The sequence below is a fragment of the Sturnus vulgaris genome, chromosome 24 (genome assembly GCF_052056855.1).
Source record: "Sturnus vulgaris isolate bStuVul1 chromosome 24, bStuVul1.hap1, whole genome shotgun sequence".
Classification (NCBI taxonomy): Eukaryota; Metazoa; Chordata; class Aves; order Passeriformes; family Sturnidae; genus Sturnus; species Sturnus vulgaris.
The window spans coordinates 5,708,597-5,726,043 of record NC_142266.1 but is presented as its reverse complement, the minus strand read 5'-3'; the positions used below and the strand labels follow the sequence as shown (position 1 = coordinate 5,726,043).

General features: G+C 46.1%; 1 protein-coding gene across 1 annotated transcript; it reads left to right on the top strand.

Annotated features, from left to right (window-relative positions):
* The first annotated feature begins 449 nt into the window (after positions 1-449).
* On the top strand, positions 450-16,940 carry KPNA6 (karyopherin subunit alpha 6). The gene is made up of 14 exons (XM_014885632.2): positions 450-486; positions 6,310-6,419; positions 7,546-7,641; positions 8,301-8,400; positions 8,686-8,780; positions 9,722-9,853; positions 10,079-10,167; positions 11,081-11,180; positions 11,949-12,112; positions 12,744-12,822; positions 12,906-13,031; positions 13,601-13,728; positions 14,376-14,554; positions 15,363-16,940. The coding sequence occupies exons 1-14, from the start codon at positions 483-485 to the stop codon at positions 15,545-15,547; spliced, it is 1,587 nt and encodes a 528-aa protein (XP_014741118.1). The 5' UTR covers positions 450-482; the 3' UTR covers positions 15,548-16,940.
* The last annotated feature ends 507 nt before the right edge of the window (positions 16,941-17,447 follow it).

The window sequence follows — 17,447 nt, the reverse complement described above, 5'->3', positions numbered from 1 at the left end:
GCTGGAGAGATGGAAAACACCATCCAACAGTCCTTTCCAATGGGGATATTCACGATTCCATCACACCACGGGGCTGCTGGCACTGGGGGGATTTTATCCCAAGGATTCCTTGGAGCCTGGCACCATTTCTAAGGGATGCTGCTTGTGAGGGAATGCTGGGATCCACCAGCTCCTTTTCCTTCTTGCAGCCAAGAGAGTGGGACACAAATGAGGGGACACAAGTGACGGGACACGAGTGACAGGACACAAGTGGTGGGACACGAGTGACAAGATGAGTGACAGGACACGAGTGACAGGACACGACCGCTGGGGCAGTTCCGCCCCCGCTCGCTGGGGGCGCCCGAGCGCCGCGGCCGCGCCCCGCCGCGCTCCGCGCTCACAGGTTTGGCCCCGCGCGGCCGCCGTCCCGCCCGCGCCCCGCCCGGTGCCGCCATATTTTGGCCGCCGCCGCCACCACCGGAGCCGCCGTCGCAGCCGCCGCGATGGGTGAGGGCCCTGAGGGGTGGGCGCGACTTGGGGAACTCCGGGCACGGCCGAGGGGATGGGGTGGAGCCGGAGGAGCCGCTCCGAGGCCGGGCAGCGCGCACAGCCCGTGCGCCCCGCGCTGCCGCCGCCCTCGCCTCTCACCGGCGTCCCGGGCGCTCCCGGGGCTGAGGGCGGCGGGCCCGGCGCGGCCGCTGAGTCATCCCGGGGGGGTCTGGGGGCACGGGGCTCCCTCAGGGGGCTCTCGGTGAGGGAGCCCGGGGGTTGTGACCGTTTGGGGGGCTGCGGGGTGAGGCGGGGGCTGCGGGGCGTGAGCGGTGAAATATCCCCGGTATGGGGTTGTGAGAGCTGCAAGAGCCCGGTTTGGGGTTGTGAGAGCCCGGTTTGGGGCTGTCAGTGCTGTGAGAGCCCGGTTTTGCTTTGTGAGAGCCCGGTTTTGGGGTGTCAGTGCTGTAACTTTGGGGTGTTCGTGCTGCAGTTGAAGCCTCACCGCGCTGTCAGATCTCTGCTCCGTTTAAATTCTGCTCGATTTAAATTCTGACCTTTCCCGGAGCTCAGGGTTCAAGTGAGAATCCCACAAACCTCTTGGCAGTTCAGAGAACCCAGCAGGGCTTTGGTTGTTGTGACTTTTATGAAAATAAAGCTTCAGCCCTCAGTGTCGCTGTGCACGTGCTGGGCTGTCCCTGTGTCACCGTGGGTGCCACCACGCTGCTGGGAAGGAGTGGAATCTGCAGGCAGGTCTCTGTCCCCTGCAAATAAATCCCAGCTCGGTGTTGTCCCTTCAAAAAGTCCTTTGATTCCAGCAGCTTTTTGTTTTGTTGTGCCTGGTGTGGGAGGTCCCAGCTTGGGGAGGAGATGTGGCTTTAAAAATTTTTTTTTTTTTTAAATGTTCCTGTAGGAAGACAGGGTTTGGAAGGATGAGGTGGAAAAGCCAAGCCTGTAGCAGCCGTGTTTTCCTTAAAATTGAGTGAGGATCTTCTGGAAATGAGGATTAAAATGTTTCCGTTTTCCACCTGCAATGTTGTCTTTTAACCAGAGCTGCTTCAGAAACTTAATGGCTTTAAAGTGGCAAGTTTAGGTTGGAAATTGGGAAGAAATTCTTCCCTGTGAGGGGAAGCTGTGGCTGCCCCATCCCTGGAATTATCCCAGATCAGGCTGGAGCAACCTGGGACAGTGGAAGATGTCAGGAATGGGACTGGATGAGCTTTCAGCTCCTTCCAAATCAGGGATTCAGTAAAGCTTCAAAAATTCCCTGTGAGGTGGCAATGGGATCCTCCTTGTCAGGATCTCATCAGGAAATTTTTTTTGCCACCTCCAAACCTTCCCGTGGTGTCAGTGACCACATCTGTGTGTGCCTGCTGCACCTCCCAGCCCTGAACACCTTTGGAATCTTCATTTGTGGCTTGAGATGTAAAACCTGGACTGGCAGCTCTGAGGAGGAAAAATGTCCCGGGGCCTGGTGGGAATGTCTGAAAATTCTTGGCACGGTTTTGTGTGGAGCTGAGAAATTTGTGCACAGGAGCTTCCCCTTCTTCCCACCACTGAAAGAGTTTAATTACCCCCGCCCTTGTTTGAATTATCCTCGTGTAACTTTATTATTTTTAAACAAGTTAAGGCTGTTTTTTTTCGGAAATTGTCATCGGTTCATTCCTCGTTTTCCATGCCAATGACATCTTTAAATGCCTTTTTAAATGCTGTTTAACCCATGGAGCAGTACCAATGCTCGCTTCTTAATAAAACTCCCGTGGCTGATGAATTTAACAGTTAATTGGCTGTTTTGCTTTGTTTGCTTTAGTTCAGGAGAGCAAACATGAACTTTGTCAAGGGAGAGAGTTTGATCATTAAAATCCTGCAAGAGTGAAAGTTCTGATTCCTTCAGGCTTTCAGTTCTGGGGCTGCTGAGGTCCAGATAAATCTTCTTAGCAAATCACACAGTCCTGTTTGTTTCTGAGGCAAAGCACATGTTGGAAGGCATGGATTTATTGGAATTTTATATCCCTAATTATCTCTGAGTGTTTCTGGTCGGTTTGAATTCCTAGGTCGAGTTTGAGTGGATTCAGTTCTGGTTTTTCCCTGTTTTAGGGACTGTTCTAAGCTGACACTTGTGTTTGATCAGTCCATTTTTCACGAAATCTGAATGTTCAGAATGGATAAACCAGCTTGAAGAGCACTTAAAGCCCTCAAATTTTGGGATGAAAAGCTCAAATTAGGAAGAGAAGGAATCATTGAGGAGCCGCTGTGCTGGGCAGGGACATTCCAAAAAGATTCCTAATCTCGTTTCAACCCTCGGGGAACGAAAAGCAAAACCCTTCCTGGCGGTGAATTTCGCCCCAAAGAGAATTTTTTTTTTTTTTTTTTTTTTTTTTGCTTTTCCCTTCCCCCTCGGCACATTCCATTGGTGATATCACAGCCCTGGCTCTGGACGAGCCAAAAGCTCCGCAGGGATCTGGGATTTTACCAGCCCGGAGTGTCCCGGAGCACAGGGACACCTCTGTGCCACTTTAATTGTGACAAACACGCCGGGACAACAAACCACACCTGCCCCAGGGTCAGCACTGCACAATTTCACTGCTTTTGCCGGGGATTTAATTGGGAAAAATTAAAGTTCCCCCTTCTCTGGCTGGGGGAATTCCAGGGACAGCTCAGACTTGTGTTTGACAGAATTTTTTTTTTGTGTAATTCTTTTCTTGTTTAGCTTCTGTCTTCTGAGCAAACAAAGTGATTTTTTTTTTTTATTAATTCACTCCAGAATTATCAGTTTTTTCAGTAAAAAAACATGAGTTTGACTGATTTCTGGTAGCAGCTCAGAGCTGTCCTTTTACACATTAATTCAGCTACTTTTATGTATTCATTAATTTGATTTGGATTTAAATCGTACAGATAGTTTAGTCTGCTTTTTCTAGGGTTTCAATTCACTTAATAAAGTTGTTCTGGACACATTTATTTTCTAAGGGAGTCCTCTGGAGATGTTAATCATGTTGGGAAGAGATGGAAGGATCCTGTGGGATTTCAGGGAGAAATACGAGGTTTGTCCCGTCAAACTCAGCAGTCCACTCCATTTATTTAGCTTCAATTTGTCTAATTTAAAGGAGTTTAAATGATAAATCACCAACTTTACCCCATCCCAGGGAAAACTTGTGTGGAAAGGGCCTTTGGAGGTCACCTGAGAGCTGGGAATGCCCCCAGCGGGCACTAATTGCCAGATTAATGCTGATGAAGTTCCTCAAGTGTATTTATTTACACTTGCATAATTCCCCACTGCAAAGTGCAGCTGTCCTGGGAGTGTTCACGGCCACCTTTGGAAGATTCCCTGTGGAATATTCCCTTGTGGGAAAGGGAATTTTGGCTCCAAAAGAGCCGTGTCAGGTCTGGCAGTTCGAGCTCTTGTGCCTTGGCCCTGACTCAGCAGCACAAATCCTGCAGTGACTCAGCTCCCAGGCTTTCAGCAGCAGCTGAATAAAACGCTGGAAGCAAATAAATGCTTTTTTTTTTTTTTTTCAGGGAATTGGGAAGAGGTAGGGTTGGATTTCTGATCCAGGAACATGCAGAAGCTGTTACAGTAACGATTCTGGAATTGCACGAGTGCCCTGCTGAGCCTTTAAAGTCAAACTTTCACTTTTTTCCTTTCTTTTAAATGGGAAATATCTTCTCACCCTCCAATTTATGAGTGTGGCAACTTGGTCTCATAATTCCTTGACAACTGGAGGATTATTTTTTTTTTTGCCCTCAGTGAAACCAAGAGGTGCCAAAATTCTTCCAGCTCCTGAGGGGCTTTCCTTTGCACAGGAAATTGGGAAGGTGTTGTTCAGTTCAGTTTCATCCTTAAGTTTGGAATGTAAATACTGATTTTTATTTTTTTTTTTAGGTTGTTTTTTTAAATTATTTTTTTTCTAGAGCTATGAATGAACTTGACTAATCCAGGGAGATACAAAACACAAAACTTGGGGAGCTGTGGGATTCCTAAAGCAGAAGGGATGTTTTATCCAAGCTGGATCAAAACTTTTTAAAATGGAATGAATCTTGCAAGATTTGTTGTTTTCTTGAGTGAATTCTCTGAGTTTCTGAGTTCAGTGTCCACTGACACTTCTGTAAAAGCAAATCTTCCCTGAGTTAAATGAAAATCTGTGCCTGGAATCTCTGATTTAGGATTCCTTCCCCATTGCTGACAGCCCAGGTACTCCCAGATCCTGATTAATGATTGCCACAGATGGAACTGGAGTTTAGAATTAACACAAATTGGATGTTTGGTACTGAAACATTCCAAGCCCGGGATTTGTCCTGCTGTGTTTTATTCCATCGGTTTGGTCCTGCTGCAGTCTGGAGCTCAGTGTGAGCTCCTGATCCTGCATTTCTCACCCCCATTGCCATGGAAATGGGGTGGAATGTCCCAAATCAGCATTTTTGTGCCATTGAAACATTGCCAGAGATGATGGGGCCGGGAGAAATCAATGAAAATCATCTAAAACCAGAGAATTTTGTGACAATCAACCCTGAAGAATTATCTTGGGGGTGACAGTTCTTGATTCTCTGGGACAAAAAATAAACCAAACCCTTAAAGGACGAGGTGCTGAGTGTTCCTGAGTGTGGCACAGCTGAACTGTCATGTGTCCCTTGGCTATTTCTGTGACTGCCTGGTAATCCTGTGTATCCTCACTTTTCCTTCCCTCCTTTCCTTCAAAACCACCTTTGAACTGGAGGCTTTGCTTTCCAAAAAAAGAGGATTAAGATTCTGAAATTGTTTGGAGATCTAAGCTGTCAATTCTTCTGTGTGGCTGCATGGAGTGGGAATATAAATAAAAACATCACAGTGGTGTTTAAATACATTTTCTGAATTAATATCTATATCTGGGTGACACCTGGCTATTGTATGGTCAGATATAAATCCCTAAAACCTGTAGATTTCTCTCTTTTTTTTTTTTTTTGGTGTCTTTTTAGCTGCTTTTGGGGAAATCATAGAACTGGAAGTATTTTGTTCTTTCTCCTGTTAAAACATTATTTTTTTTTTCCCAGTTGTTTTCTCTCTCCCTAGTAATGAAAGCTGGATATTTGTACTTAGTAGATGTTTTTTCTTGGGTTGGCTGTGGACTTTTGGGTCTGACACTTCTCCAGCTGGTCTTGGAAGGGCTCCAGAGTGGCTGGAGGTTGTTGATAAGTGAAACTTTGTGTGAGCCACAGGGCTGAGGGTGCCTCAGGCATGAAATAAGGAGGAGATAAAACTGCAAACTTCCACAAACTCCCACCTTAGCAGCTGGGAAAAACCCCAAAACATCGGTTTTCAATGAGTTCTGGAGGAGTAACTTGGCTCAGGGCTCTGAGATTTATCCACAAAAAGGCACAAGACGTGGAAATAATGTCAGAAACGGGAGAATTTGGGGAGTTTTTGCCATGCCCAAAGCAGCTGTGGAGCAGTGAGGGGTTTCCATTCATCTCTAATTCAGTTCCAGCTTGATCCTGGTACCTGGAGTGTCCCTTTCCTGGCTGGGAGGGAAAATCTGAAGGAATTGGAATTGCTGCATTTTCAGCTCTGAAGCAGCAGCAGGATCAGATCCTGAGTTTTGTCCCGTGGATCCTGTCCCTCACCTACAACTCTGCCCTGTTATTATTAACTCAATGCCTTTCATTCTGTTGGGTTTTTTGCTCTCTGGGGAAAGGAAAAAAAAAAAAGTTGTGCTGATAACAGAGAAATAAAAATTCCTACTGAAAACCAAAGCCACTCAGAGTAAATAAATATATTTTACCTGCTTATCCCATGCCTTGTGCACATGAAAGGCACACAGAGGAGCAGTGACAAAGAACCCTGAGCCACAATTCCTCCTGTTTTCACAGAAAACTATCGAATGAAGAGCTACAAGAACAAAGCCCTAAATCCTGAAGAAATGCGCCGGAGGAGGGAAGAGGAGGGGATTCAGCTTCGCAAACAGAAACGAGAGCAGCAGGTACCTGCCCCCCTGAGGAGCTTCTGCCCAACCTCCACACAGCCCAGCCTCTGCTGCTGCCTGCCTGGGACCTTCAAGGATCTGTGCATTCAAGTTAGGCAGTCGTTTTTTTCTGGTCTAACTGACATCTTGCTTTTTTTTCCATTTTTTTTCTCTTTTTTTTCTATTTTTTTTTGGTTTTTTTCCCCCTTCCGGACCAAGCTCACATGGAAAGCTTTCCAAGCATTTTGTTTTCTTGGGCTATTTGAGATTTTTGGTTTTTTTTTTTTTTTTTCTGTTGACAGATCCTTGATTTTAAAGGTGATGGTGTTTTTTTTCTATATAATTAGTGAATGGGATTATTTCCTGGAGAAAAAGGAAGAGCAAGTGAAAGTTTGGCCTGAGTGTATTTTATTTTTGGAAGCACGATGTGATTCCCACGTGATACATGTGGAACTAAATATTTGCTTTATTAGCACCTTATCCAAACTGCTTTTTTCCCTGATTTTGGTCAAGTTCTGCACTTGCCTGCCTGGAATCTGTGCATTATTTTTTCTGTTTAACTGAGATCTTGCTTTTTTTTTTTTTTCCACTTTTTCCTCACTTTTTTTTTCTCTTTTTTTCTCTGGACCCAGCTCACATGGAAAGCTTTCCAAGCATTTTGTTTTCTTGGGCTACTTGAGGTTTTTTGGTTTTTTTTTCTGTTGACAGATCCTTGATTTTTAAAGGTGGTGGTGGTGTTTTTTTTAAAGATGTAATTAATGAATGGGATAACTTCCTGTAGAAAGATGAAGAACAAGTGAAAGTTTAACCCGAGTGTATTTTATTTTTGGAAGCACGATGTGATACATGTGGAACTAAACATTTACTTTATTAGCACCTTATCCAAGCTGCTTTTTTCCTGATTTTGGTCAAATTCTGCCTTTGCCTGCCTGGTTGGCTCAGTGATTTGGGCATTTGCATCTCTGACATCAAGAATTTGTGTGCCAGGCTGGCCCTGAGAGTGCAGAGCTGCTGTTAATGACCATTTTTACTCGGGTTACCTGCACTCCAGGAAGGATCTTGGTTGAGGAACAAGAATGTCCAGTTGTGGAGCCTGTTCATCCTTGCTTTCTAATAACAATCCCTGTGCTTTGGTCCCCACCAGCTCTTCAAAAGAAGGAATGTGGAGCTGATCAATGAGGATGACTCCATGTTTGACAGTCTCCTGGTGGATTCCTATGTCACTTCCACAACGTGTGGGGTGAGGTGCCTTCAGACACATTTAATCCTTTTTGGGGGTGGTGAGGCCCTGCAGAGATTCCCAGAGAAGCTGTGGCTGCCCCATCCCTGGAATTTATCCCAGATTGGATGGGGGTTGGAGCACCCCTGGGGTAGTGGAAGGTGTCCCTGCCCTTGGCAAACCTCCTTCCAACCCAAACCATCCTGGCATCCTGTGATTGCATGGAACTGCCAAACTCCAATATTTTTATTCCCTTACTTTCAAGAATGTTTGTGCAAGTGCAGCTGGAACAGCCACAAACCCTTAAAATACCAAGAGGAAATATATTCCTAAGGGATGCAGAGGGACACCAGTGGTGCCATGAGCCCTGCAAAGCTCAGCCCATGCCAGGGAATCCCCATCCTGCTGCTCACTCTGCTTTATCCAGGGTTATTCCCAGCTGCATGTTCAAAATCCTCCTCCAGTGTCCTCCCCTTTTATCCCATTCCCCCACCAGCACTGCAGATGTGAACTGGAGGAGTCTGCCAGGATGTCAGAGCTGTGCTGGGATCCCCAGTTTGGAATCCTTGGATTCCTGGCTAAGCCCAAATCGTGGCAGGGTGTCCTGTGTGTGATGGCTGAAATCATTCATTTCAGTGTGAAATGGAACCATTTCTCTCTTCTCCTCTGCATCTTCTCAGGAGGGGTTGATCACAGGAGAGATGGTAGAGATGCTTTTCTCAGATGACCCTGACCTACAGCTAGCAACCACTCAGAAATTCAGGAAATTACTCTCCAAAGGTAAAAATAACTCATCCCCACCCCAGGATCCAACAGAGCCTGCTTTTTTACAGGCCTTTGTGCACAAAAGATTTGCAGCTTGGGAAAAAGAATCCATAATTTAGAAATGTGATAATCTTTTTGTATTGCTGATGATTGCCAGTTGTGTGAATTGTACAGAAAATGATTCTGCCAAGCTGCATCAATGAGTTCAGTCCAGTTTGAGATAATTTAATTAACACTTCAGGCTTGTTACTCCCCTCCTTGAGGTCTGTTCACTTCCCTGACACTGCCTTGCTGTTCCAGAGCCAAATCCTCCAATAGATGAGGTGATAAACACTCAGGGAGTGGTGGAGAGATTCGTGGAATTCCTGAAAAGAAGTGAAAATTGCACATTACAGGTAAAGGAGATTCTGTTATGAGTTCTTCAGGGTATAGAGCTGTTTAAACTGTGAAACCCACAGGTGCATCAGGAGAAAATGATATTTTCAACCCCAAAAATGCAGATTGTGTGATCTCTAGGAGAAGACAAAATTAATCTGTAATGCTCAGGCAAAAAAAAAATGTAAATTGCTCTGAATTTAAATCCTGGAAGAATACTGGAAAAAAAATCACCTAATTCAGCTGCAGCAGAAGAGATTTTGGCCTTTCTGTAGCTGATATTTCTGCTGGGAGCTGGTGAAGTTATGGGACAAACCTGCAGGAAGAAATTGTGTGAAATAAAACCTCCATTGCTGGAGGCTTTTAAGCAGAGGCCAAGAAATGTTAGAAATGGCTTTGGCCAGTGCTGATCCTGCCTGGGGCAGAGGCAAGGCCTGGGTGGCTTCCTGAGATTCCTTCCAGCTTGGTAATAAGTCCTGGGTTCTTTGGAGGGGGTTAAAGAGATTTCCATACATGGAATTTGATCCGAGTTGATGATTGCTTTCCTCTTTCTCCCATGGACCAGAGGAGCTTAATTTGTGAAGAACTGGATGGAAATCTGGTTTAAAACCAAAAAAAAATAGAATTAAAAGCAGGGAATTTCTGCTCAGCTTCACTTGAACTCGCAGATTCTTTGGGATATTGGATGAAATAGAGAAAATTTTCTATTTTGTGTGTCTCTGCACTCTGTATGTCTTCACTTTTCTTGCTGGGAAATGATTGTGGAGGAGAAGTGACATGGTGGTGACATCTCATGCTTATCCTTTGAGCACCTGTAGCTCTTTTATTGCTCAAGAAAATAAAATCCTTTGAGCACTGAGGTGTTCTCTTTCTCTCTTTGTAGCACAATTGTAGCCAGAATGTAATGAGATGTGTTTTGCTGAAATAGTTTGGTTTTATTCCTGTTTGTCACTCCTTTCAGTTTGAGGCTGCCTGGGCCCTGACCAACATTGCCTCGGGGACTTCCCAACAAACCAAAATTGTCATCGAGGCTGGGGCAGTTCCCATATTTATAGAGCTCTTAAATTCTGATTTTGAGGATGTTCAGGAGCAGGTAAGGATCGCTTTTCAGTTCGGGATTTTGGGTTAAAAATGTTCAATGTTAAATTATTAATGTTTAAATGTTAATGTTAAAAATGCAATGTTTAAATTGAGTGATCCCAGCTGGCTGCAGAGCACAGATTTCTGCCTGAAATTACAGAAAAATTCCTTTCTCAGCACACTGCTTATTTCTCCCTGACAGAAACTGGATGTTAAAAGTGTTGCTGTTTCCTTTCAGGCTGTCTGGGCGTTGGGGAACATCGCTGGAGACAGCTCTGTGTGCAGAGATTATGTCCTAAACTGTGCCATTCTTCCTCCCTTATTAATGTGAGTAGCCAGGGGCAGCTCTGGGAGTCCCATTGCACCAGGGCAGCAGTGCTGGAGCTGTGCCCAAACATTCCCTGGGAATCAAACTCTGCTTCACAGTGGGAATTGGTGGATAAAATTCCTTCCAGATTTCCTGGGAATCAAACCTCTGCTTCAGAGTGGGAATCTGTAAAATTTCTTAAAGATTCTCTGGCAGTGAGAGATGCCTGGGAATCAAATCTCTGGATCAGAGTGGGATTCTGTGGATAAAATTCCTTCCAGATTCCCTGGGAATCAAATCTCTGGATCTCAGAGTGGGATTCTGTGGATAAAATTCCTTCCAGATTCCCTGGGAATCAAACTTCTGGTTCAGAGGATTGGGATTCTTTGTAAAATTCCTTCCAGATTCTCTGGCAGTGTGGGATCCCTGGGAATCAAATCTCTAGTTCAGAGTGGGGATTTGTGGATAAAATTCTTTCTAGATTTCCTGGTATTGCTGGGATCCCTGGGAATCAAACCTCAGGTTCGGGATTCTGTGGATAACATTCCTTCACTCTGCTCTGGGGCTGAGGCAGGTGCTGGCCCTTCTGGAGTCACAGGGAGTCCCTCAGCTCCTGCTCTCTGCTTGGGCTGTGGATTTTTTGGGGGGTTGGAGTAGGATCAGGTCTCTCACCTCAGTGTGGTGATAACCCAGATCTGTCAGGCCTGGGCTCTGATAATCTTCATTGAAGATGAAATGGAAAAGAAGAGTGAAGCTTTGTCCCAGATGGACACTCTGAGCTCAGGCTGAGCAGTTCCTGTCCTTTGGTCCCTGCTGATGGTTGGGACTGTTTGCCTGGGCTGAACTGGAGCTAAATGTTTCAGTTTTAATTTTTTTTTTGGTTCCCTCTGCTCCCCCATCAAGCACAATAATCTCTGGTAATTCTCTCTCCAGGCTCCTCACCACGTCCACCAGGCTGACAATGACACGAAATGCTGTCTGGGCCTTGTCAAACCTGTGCAGAGGGAAGAGTCCACCTCCTGAATTTGATAAGGTGAGAAGAAATACCTTATTGGCAGCCAGCTGATGGGGACACACACAGTTAAGATGTTTTTCTGGGTTATTTTGGGATTTGAGCTCTAGGAGGGCACAGGGTGAGGATTTTCCTGCTGAGGTTGATTTGGATGTTTAATTTTTCCAAACCTTTCTGCTGGACCCTTCAAATAAGGGACAGGCCTAGGCTTCCCTAGAAAGTTTCTCTAAACCATTTTCTTGTCAACTCTGGAATTTTGAGACTTCACTTATGACCAACAACTATTCTGAGACCTGGAGATGCTAAAAACCAAGACTCCTGTGAGCTATTTTCTCTTTGCCTGTCCAGGGAACCTCACTAAAGGTGCTGATGCCTTTTTGGGTATCTCATCCTCCTTTGGCAACACAAAAATGTTTTAAATCAGCGTGTTCTCACCTTTTTAAAGTGAAACCTCACATATCAAAGCTAGGAAACCAGTGGTGAGGGGTGAAATCTGAATTGAGTGCCAATATAAAACTGCTTATAAATGACTGAGGTGAACTTGGTCTGAATATTAAGAGTCAGAAATGGAGCAGAGCTCTTTTTACAGGAATTCCCAAAAGCTCACTGTAGCTCCTCGGTGTAATTTGAGTGCAGCAACAAAGCTGTTGAGGTGGCTTTGGAGCTGTGGGAAGCTGCTGAGTGGGAGAAGGGATCCAGGATTTTATCTGAGCAGTCAGGAGGTGTTTTCCTGCAGGTGTGGGTGGTCCTGGCCTGGTGACTAACCCTGGCTGGTGGCTGTTGTTGCAGGTGTCTCCCTGCCTGCCAGTGTTGTCCCGATTGTTGTTCAACAGTGACTCTGACCTGCTGGCAGATGCGTGCTGGGCTCTGTCCTACCTGTCTGATGGTCCCAACGAGAAGATCCAGGCTGTGGTGGACTCAGGGGTGTGCAGGAGGCTGGTGGAGCTCTTAATGTGAGTATGTGTCAGGAGACTGAGTGAGAATCCATCTAAATCCCATCGGAGCACTCCACAGCTCCCGTGCACACGGGATCCAGGCAGGATCTGGAGCAGCTTCAAAGCTGGAATTTGCTGCCTTCTCTTCCTGAGATGAAGGTTTTTTCCAGTTCTACTCTCAGCATCTGCTCCAAAAGTTACAAATTCACTGATAAAAGGAACATTATCCCTATAAATTTCTGAAATTCAGCCTTTTTTTTTTGAGTGTGGGCCAACTGCACAGACAACTGGGAAGAACTTTCTCTCTCCTTTCCCAGATTTCCTTAATGATTGCAGAGTGTTGTGTGCTCTCAAACTTCCAATGGAAGCCTGGTTATGAGGCAAATCAAAGAATAATGGCCAGGAGAAATCAGCTTGGCTTTGTTTCTCCAAAATCTGTATGGAAGAGGGGATGGGGTTGGGATGTAAAGGATCCAACTGTGTTCCAGCTTTGTTTTCAGTGGCAATATGCTCCTCTCACCCTGTGTTCTGTATGGCAAGGGATGGAATCCTGAGGAAATGGTGCAGGTGGGATAATGGGGAGGGAACATTGTGAATATCCCAGCGATCTGATGGAGTTGGGTTTGTCTTTTGCACAATTTTCCTGCAGGCACAACGATTACAAAGTGGCCTCCCCAGCTCTTCGAGCAGTTGGCAACATCGTGACAGGGGATGACATCCAGACCCAGGTGAGAGGAGAGGAATTTCCTGCAGGGAATGCAGTGCCTGGCACTGGTCATCTCACTTTGTGCTTCCTTTTCCCCCACCAAAGGTGATCCTAAACTGCTCAGCCCTGCCTTGCCTCCTCCATTTATTGAGCAGTCCCAAGGAATCCATCAGGAAAGAGGCGTGCTGGACCATATCCAACATCACAGCAGGGAACAGAGCACAAATCCAGGTACAGCCTGCCTGCAGTGATCCCAATTTCCAAGATCAGCATTAAGGATTTGCAGGTTTTTGGTTTTTTTTTTCCTTACCCTGACCCTTAAAGGCTGGATTGGTTCACATCTCTCATTCTGCAGTCTTCTGCAAATTTGCTGCTGCCAAACGAGCTAAAAACTGGGGATGGAAATTGGGAATGGCAGCAGCACATGGACTGAATCCCAGAGTCTGGAATCATTGGGATTAGAGGATATACAGCCCCTATTTCTCCATCCTCAATCCCTTTGAAGAGCTGGAGCTCGCTGAGGTTTAATTATCCTTTTCCTGACCTACATAGGGAAGCAGAGCTTTCATCATTCCCACAGTATTGATGCAATTCCAGGGATTGTCTGCTGTGCTGGTTAGGGAATATCTGCCTTTAATAGGATTTGCTGAGGAATAAACCACAGCAATCACTGCAGGGTGCAGCTTGGGAAGTTGGGATATGGAGGTGGAGTTTCCTTTCAGGAGCTGGGAATCTTTTTATTTTTTTTTTTGGGGAAGTGCTACCAATGCCAAGCCCCTCTCCCTGCCCTCTCTTCCCAGGCAGTCATAGATGCCAACATTTTCCCAGTGCTGATTGAAATCCTGCAGAAAGCAGAATTCCGTACGAGGAAAGAGGCAGCGTGGGCCATCACCAATGCCACGTCAGGAGGGACCCCCGAGCAGATCAGGTATTCCCTGAGCATCTGGCTCCAATTCCTGGGAGCTTTGCCTTCAGGAGAATTTCAAACATTCCAGGCAAAATTTGGAGAAATTCTGAAGACAGGCAGAGCTGGATTGTAATTTGTAATTTCCTTCTGCATGAGGATAATCTAATCCCAAACCAAATTAAATTCCAGTGTGGATTTAATTTGAGCAGCACCTGGATTTCAAAACCTTCATTTGAGTTTTGCCTTGAGGGAAATTTCAAACATTGCAGGCAAAATTTGGAGAAATTCTGGAAAGTAACTGTGACAGGATTTGTAATTTCCTTCTGGATGTGGATAATCTAATCCCAAATTTTATCAATCTCTCTTTGGATAGTTGAGGTTAAATGTCCAAACTTAATGACAGATTAAATTCCAGTGTGGATTTAGTTTGAGCAGCACCTGGATTTCAAAAGTGGCTCTTTTCCTTAAATGAGATTTCTGAAAATAGGGCTGTGTACAAATGCAAATAAATGGATCAGAATTAACCTTGCATATCTGTAAATGTGTATTTTAAGATTAAATCCAACTGAAATCCAGAAATTGATCACCTTTGCTTTCCCGTGGAGCAGAGGTGCTGCTCCCCAGCTCCTGAGCACTGCAGTGATGTGGGTGCTGCTCCCTCTCTGCAGGTACCTGGTGAATTTGGGCTGTATCAAACCTCTGTGTGACCTGCTGACTGTCATGGACTCCAAGATTGTTCTGGTGGCATTGAACGGGCTGGAAAACATCCTGAGGCTGGGAGAGCAGGAAGCCAACCAGAGTGGGACTGGGATCAACCCCTACTGCAGCCTGATCGAGGAGGCCTATGGTAGGTGGGGGTTTGGGCACTGCAGGGGTCCCTGGGCTGCTTTTCTGCTCTGTTGAAAGGTTTTTTATATTCTAAACCAGCCAATATTTGTTCCAAAATCTTTTCAAACTCACTTGGTGAGTGATGAGGAAAAATACTTGGAAGTGAAAGCTCTGACCTGGAGTCCAAGCTGAAAATCGTGGCTTGCACCAGGTGGGAAGATTAACCAGAAATGAGCTGAGCTAAGTAAAAAGTGTCAGTTTTGAATTTAAAATTGCTCTGGCTGTACCCAGTTTTACACTGGAAATCCAGGGAGACCTTGATTTTCCCTGGAGTGACTTAATTTGGTGCTGATGAATTTTTATTTTTTTTAATTATTTTTCTGTCCTGCTTTGAGGAGGAGCAAATTCCTCTTTTGGTCTGAAACTCCCTGTGAGCTGCCAGTGTCTGCTTTGCCCTCTCATTACTCTGAGTGTCCTGATTGTCCCTGGAAGGATAATTCCTGGAATTCCTGAGGGTGTGTTGTGCACGGATGCTTTCTGTGCAGCAGTGCATTTAATTGGGGCAGGGAGAGCTGGAGGCTCCTGGGACAGGCCCTGCTCCTCCCTACCCCCTGCAGCTACCAAATTCCACCGGAATCTGGGATTAGCCTGCAGCTGGGAGCACATCTGGATGAGCTAAACTTGCCTGGCAGGCCTTTGGAATAATTGGATTGCAATGTCAATTCTCACAGAATCCTTTTTGAGGACGGAGAGTGGATTTCATTCTTTAATCCCACCCTTTTTTTTTTTTTTTTTTTTTCTCTCTTTTTTTTCTCTTTCCTCCAAAGGTTTGGACAAGATAGAATTCCTGCAAAGCCACGAGAACCAGGAGATTTACCAGAAAGCTTTTGATTTGATTGAGCACTACTTTGGGGTGGAGGACGACGCGGGCGTGGCTCCCCAGGTGGACGAGAACCAGCAGCAATACATCTTCCAGCAATCCGAGGCTCCCATGGAAGGATTCCAGCTATAATCCTGGGCAAAAAAAAACCCAAAAAACAACAAAAAAACAAACCAACAACCCCAAATAAACCACCACAGACTTGCTGGGAAGTTTGGGAGAGCAGCTGCTGGCAAGGCTGGACACCCACTCCACCTGGTTGGGAAAATTCGACAAATACAAAACAGCTCTTCTGGAGAGGAGGGGAATTCCTGCTCCTTGTTTCTTTGGGCTGCTGCTCACCTTGTTTTTGGAGGCAGGAAGGACACAGAGGTGACAGGTGGCACCTCTTGGTGGCTTCTTCTTTGTGGTGGTGTCTCCCCAATGCAGTTTTTTTTTACCTCGGGTACTCTGGCCTTGGGTTGGGTGAGGACACGGAGAGGAGGGAGCTGTTGTGGCCACAGTAATTCTGCAAAATGTGGGTTGATCTATTTAATTTTTTTTTTTCTTTTTTCTTTTTTTTTTTTTTATTTTTTTTTTTTGCACATGTTACTCTATTAAAGACTCTTTAATATGCCAAGAGCAAAGTTTAGAGCCCTGGCCTTCCTCCTTCAGGTGCACAGTTCTGGTGAATCCAGGACCAGTTCCCTGATGAAAAATACTGAAAATGGACAGAAAAATGACAAGTTCACTCACTGCTGGGAAGTTTTGTTTGGTTTTTTTTTTTCCTGCTGCTTCCCTTTGTCTAGATTTTTGTTTTTGTTTGTTTTTTTTTTTTTTTTTTTTTGAAGAACTGCTAGTGCTATTTCCAAGGATTAAAAACAGAAAAAAAAAAAAAGCAACAAGAGCCCAAAGATGGGAACTGGGGTGGATTTTTTTGGAGCAGGAAGCACAGCTGCTGTTGCACAGGTTTGGTTTGCATTGTACTGACTGATCTCAGAGCTCTGAAATGCTCAAACCCACCTTCATCTTTACTTGAAATACTTTATTTGCCATGAGGAACATGGGCTGAATTCTGGGTTTTTCCTGCCTTGTGGTGGTTTGGGGTGGAGGAAACTTTGGCTCCACCTGCCAGCGGTGATGGGAGCTCCGACAGCACCAGGTTTTCAGGTTTACCTCCTGCTCACAGTCGGATAATGCACATTTTACTTCCAAAAATGGCAAATCTCTGTATTTTTTATATCATAGAGAGGGAGATATTTGTCTAATTGGGCCACAGAGCAAACTATATATGAAATTTCTGTAATTCCTATAAATAAGCACTGTGAGGCAGGCACACCTGGAAACCCCCCGGGCTCAGGGGTGTTCCTGCTGCTCCTCCTGGTCCTTCCCGTGCCCTGGGGGTGAACACGGAACTCCCTCGGCGCCTTTTTGAGTGACTTTGCCACTATTTCAGTAAAACCAGAGGAGCAAATACCGAGTTCGGGGGCGCGGGGGGCGAGCTGAGCCCTTGTTGTGGAACGAATAAACTCCACCTGTGCAGGTGCCCGGCTGTGCTGTCATGAGCGTGCTCGGGGCTGGGGCCGGGGGTGGCTCGGTGACCTTGGGAGGAGTCCCCGGTACCCGGTAACGGCGGATTCGCGCGCGGGGCATGCTGGGAGTTGTAGTTTCTAGTGCGGCCGTGCGCAGGGTGTGCTGGGAGATGTAGGCCACACTTTTCCCTTCCCCTCCTCATCTGCATTTCCCCGCCTCCAGAGGAGCAGGGCGGGAATTGTTGTCTCCCAGGCGCCAGGCATGCCGGGAGTTGTAGGCCACAGTTTCCCTTCTTTCCTCTTCTTCTTCCCTAACCCCGGGACGTGGCGGTAGTTGTATGAGTCAGTTTCCTTCCCCCTTCTGTTTCCAGGCCTACAGAGCATGCCGGGAGCTGTAGTTCTTATGGCCACCCCCGCGCTGAGCATGCTGGGAACTGTAGTTCGGGTGGCCTTTCTTTCGCGGGGCACGCCGGGAGTTGTAGTTCCCCTCAGCACCTCCCGCCGCGGTTGCCGCGTCTCCC